General features: G+C 41.0%; 1 protein-coding gene across 2 annotated transcripts; it reads left to right on the plus strand.

The window, feature by feature from the left end:
* The first annotated feature begins 241 nt into the window (after positions 1 to 241).
* Positions 242 to 3256, plus strand: LOC107633808 (putative beta-D-xylosidase 6). 2 transcript variants are annotated; one of them, XM_088507605.1, is made up of 6 exons: positions 242 to 994; positions 1153 to 1319; positions 1396 to 1493; positions 1579 to 1926; positions 2033 to 2458; positions 2539 to 3256. In XM_088507605.1, exons 1-6 carry the CDS (start codon positions 350 to 352, stop codon positions 3114 to 3116), a joined length of 2262 nt encoding a protein of 753 aa, XP_088363731.1. In that variant the 5' UTR covers positions 242 to 349; the 3' UTR covers positions 3117 to 3256. The 2 variants fall into 2 exon arrangements, with proteins under 2 accessions (XP_088363731.1, XP_088363732.1); XM_088507606.1 differs by having other exon boundaries at positions 1162 to 1319.

The raw sequence follows: 3256 nt of genomic DNA on the forward strand, positions 1-3256 counted from the left end.
TGTGGGTGTGTTGTGTATCTAGGATTGGGGTTGTTCATCCACTGACCAAAAAAAAAAAAGGTATATGATTGGTCAAATAGTCAACTCACTCATCTACTTAAGCAAATGTTAGTGTTTTAAATTTGCTTTGTGTATGTACCAATTTATTAATTAGTGGTAGACCCCTTAAATGAAGTTCAGATCAAATTGCCTGTGGAATGGGAGATACCGTTGGCAACCAAACAAATTAAATCTGTTTGTGAGTGAGAAAGGTCACGGGCAGAGTAGTATGTTGTGGATTGGAATGAAAATGAGCATAGTGAAGTAAAAGTAAAAGTAATGAAACATTGAGAAAAAGCAAAGAATAATAATGTGCAAGTTGGTGTGGTTCATCATCCTTGTTCTTCTCTTTGATCACTTGACTTCAGAATCAGAGAGTGTTGAATTCGCATGCAAGCCACCACGCCATAGCACCTACCCTTTCTGCAACACCTCCCTCACCATCTCAGGCAGAGCTCAATCCCTTATCTCACTCCTCACACTCTCCGAGAAGCTTCAGCGCCTCACTACCAACTCCTCATCCATTCCCAGGCTCGGCATTCCTCCCTACCAGTGGCGTAACCACGCTCTCCATGGCGTTGCAGCCACCACTGTTGCTTCCGCAACAAGCTTCCCTCAGGTGATACTCACAGCGGCTTCATTCAATAGGACGCTTTGGTATTTGATTGGTTCTGCCATTGGCGTGGAGGGAAGGGCTTTGTACAATGCTGGACTAGCTGGTTTGACTTTTTGGTCTCCAAATGTCAACGTTTTTAGGGACCCTCGGTGGGGGAGGGGACAAGAGACCCCTGGTGAGGATCCTATGCTTTGTTCTGCCTATGCTTCTGAGTTTGTGAGGGGCCTCCAGGGTGGTCCTCATGATCATGGACTCTTTGTCTCTGCTTGTTGCAAACATTTTACAGCTTATGATTTGGACAAGTGGGCCAATTTCACCAAGTATAACTTCAATGCTCTTGTAAGCTTTTACTTTCCTCTCAGGTACAAATATATTCATATTCAAAACTAGTTTAAGCTGTTAGGTAGAGAGTAGAGACACATGAATGGTTATATTAACTGGCATATTCGATTGTTAGCTCAAAACATATAGCTATTATTTGATTGCTTGTGTTATAGGTAACACAGCAAGATTTGGAGGACACTTATCTGCCCCCATTTCGTAGTTGCATTCAACAAGGCGGAGCAAGCTGTTTGATGTGTTCTTTCAACCAAGTTAATGGTGTTCCAGCTTGTGCCAATGAGGATCTACTTGGACTAGCTAGAACCAAGTGGGGCTTTCAAGGGTAACAACCTTTCTCAAAAGAACAGGATTTTGATTGAAAATGGAAAAATAACTGTCATTGCTTGTTCTGAGTGTAGGTATATCACCTCAGACTGTGATGCAGTGGCCAACGTTTATGAATATCACAAGTATGCAAAATCAGCAGAAGATGCTGTTGCTGATGTTCTCAGAGCAGGTGTTTTATTTCCCATTTTCATTTCAAGTGGATGAATGGTTTCACTGGATTCAATACACAATTTTTGTTATTGGTTTATTTTTAGGTGTGGACATTAATTGTGGAACATACATGCTTAGACATACTCAATCTGCTATCAAACAAGGGAAGGTAGAAGAAGAGGAGCTAGATAGAGCTCTTTTCAACCTATTCTCAGTTCAACTTCGCCTAGGAATGTTTGATGGCGACCCCAGAAAGGGGCAATTTGGGAAATTGGGGCCATGGAATGTTTGTAGCACAGAGCACAGAACCCTGGCACTTGAGGCTGCAAGGCAAGGGATTGTGCTGCTGAAGAATGAGAATAAGATCCTTCCATTGGATAGAGATTTTATTACCTCTTTAGCTGTAATTGGTCCAATGGCAACAGAAACTAAATTAGGTGGTGACTACTCAGGTATGTTATGATTGTTTTTTGCTATCAAACACGGACACACCAATGATGACACGTTATTAGTTCTATACATCTGACTTTGTAGTAAATACTAAATAATAATGGTTAGGAATAGCCTGCTCCTCAAGAAGCATATATGAGGAACTCCAAGAGTTTACAAAGGGATTCTTATCGATTTCATATGCTTCTGGTTGCCATGACATAGCATGCCAATCAGTTGAAGGTTTCAATGAAGCCATTGAAACTGCTAAAGAAGCTGACTATGTTATCATAGTTGCTGGAATTGACACAACACAAGAGGGAGAGGATCTTGACAGAGATAGTCTTGTATTACCTGGTGAACAGATGGTACTTATATCCGCCATAGCCGATGCTAGTAAACGTCCAGTGATTCTAGTACTCACTGGTGGAGGGCCCCTTGATGTTTTGTCTGCTGATAGAAACCCTCTCATTTCAAGTATTCTGTGGGTCGGGTACCCTGGTGAGGCTGGTGCAAAAGCATTGGCTGAGATTATATTTGGACTCGTTAATCCAGGTTTGAATGAATGCAGTAATCTTATTACCTCTGAAAATTTGATGACTTAATTACCTTAAGAGTTGGTATTTTTGCTGCAGCTGGAAGGCTTCCAATGACATGGTATCCAGAGTCATTTACCAATGTGCCCATGAGTGACATGAACATGAGGGCTGATCCATCTCGTGGCTATCCAGGAAGAACATACCGATTCTACACTGGCACTAGAATTTACGGATTTGGACATGGCCTGAGTTACAGTGCTTTCTCATACAAGTTCTTATCATCATCACCAACTAAAATTAGTTTGTACAAAAGTCTAAAGGCAGAGAGATTAGAAGGTGTTGATGAGGTTCTAGTTGATGACATGCAAGATTGCAGCAAGTTGAGATTTGGAATGCAAGTTTCTGTGATGAACCTTGGTGACTTGGATGGAAGCCATGTTGTGATGTTGTTCTCTAGGTGGCCTAAAGTTCTACAAGGTTCTCCAACAACACAGCTGGTTGGTTTCAGCAGTGTGCACACTGTTTCTTATGAATCTATTGAAACAAGCATTTTGGTAGATCCTTGTCAACACTTGAGCCTTGCTTATGAGAGTGGAAAGAGGATATTACCCTTAGGCAGTTACACATTCAGTGTAGGGGATACACACCATATACTTTCACTTCAAATTTATTGATTGCATATTTTTCTGTTTCTTTTCAAGGCAAATTACATGTCTCGCACTTCTCATATTCTAATACCCTTATTAGACAACATGCATGCATGTACTTGTTACACTATGAATTAATAAATGCCATGAAAAATTTCTATTCCAAA

Source organism: Arachis ipaensis, chromosome B3 (genome assembly GCF_059453495.1).
Source record: "Arachis ipaensis isolate K30076 ecotype BB chromosome B3, ASM5945349v1, whole genome shotgun sequence".
In the NCBI taxonomy this organism is placed as follows: Eukaryota; Viridiplantae; Streptophyta; class Magnoliopsida; order Fabales; family Fabaceae; genus Arachis; species Arachis ipaensis.

Bases quoted from the DNA above. Each gene is read 5' to 3' on its own strand.
- LOC107633808 (XM_088507605.1), top strand. From the start codon at position 350: ATGTGCAAGTTGGTGTGGTTCATCATCCTTGTTCTTCTCTTTGATCAC. The intron at 1,320-1,395 runs GTAACAACCTTT...TTCTGAGTGTAG, and splicing joins ACCAAGTGGGGCTTTCAAGG to GTATATCACCTCAGACTGTG. The intron at 2,459-2,538 runs GTTTGAATGAAT...TTTTTGCTGCAG, and splicing joins ATTTGGACTCGTTAATCCAG to CTGGAAGGCTTCCAATGACA.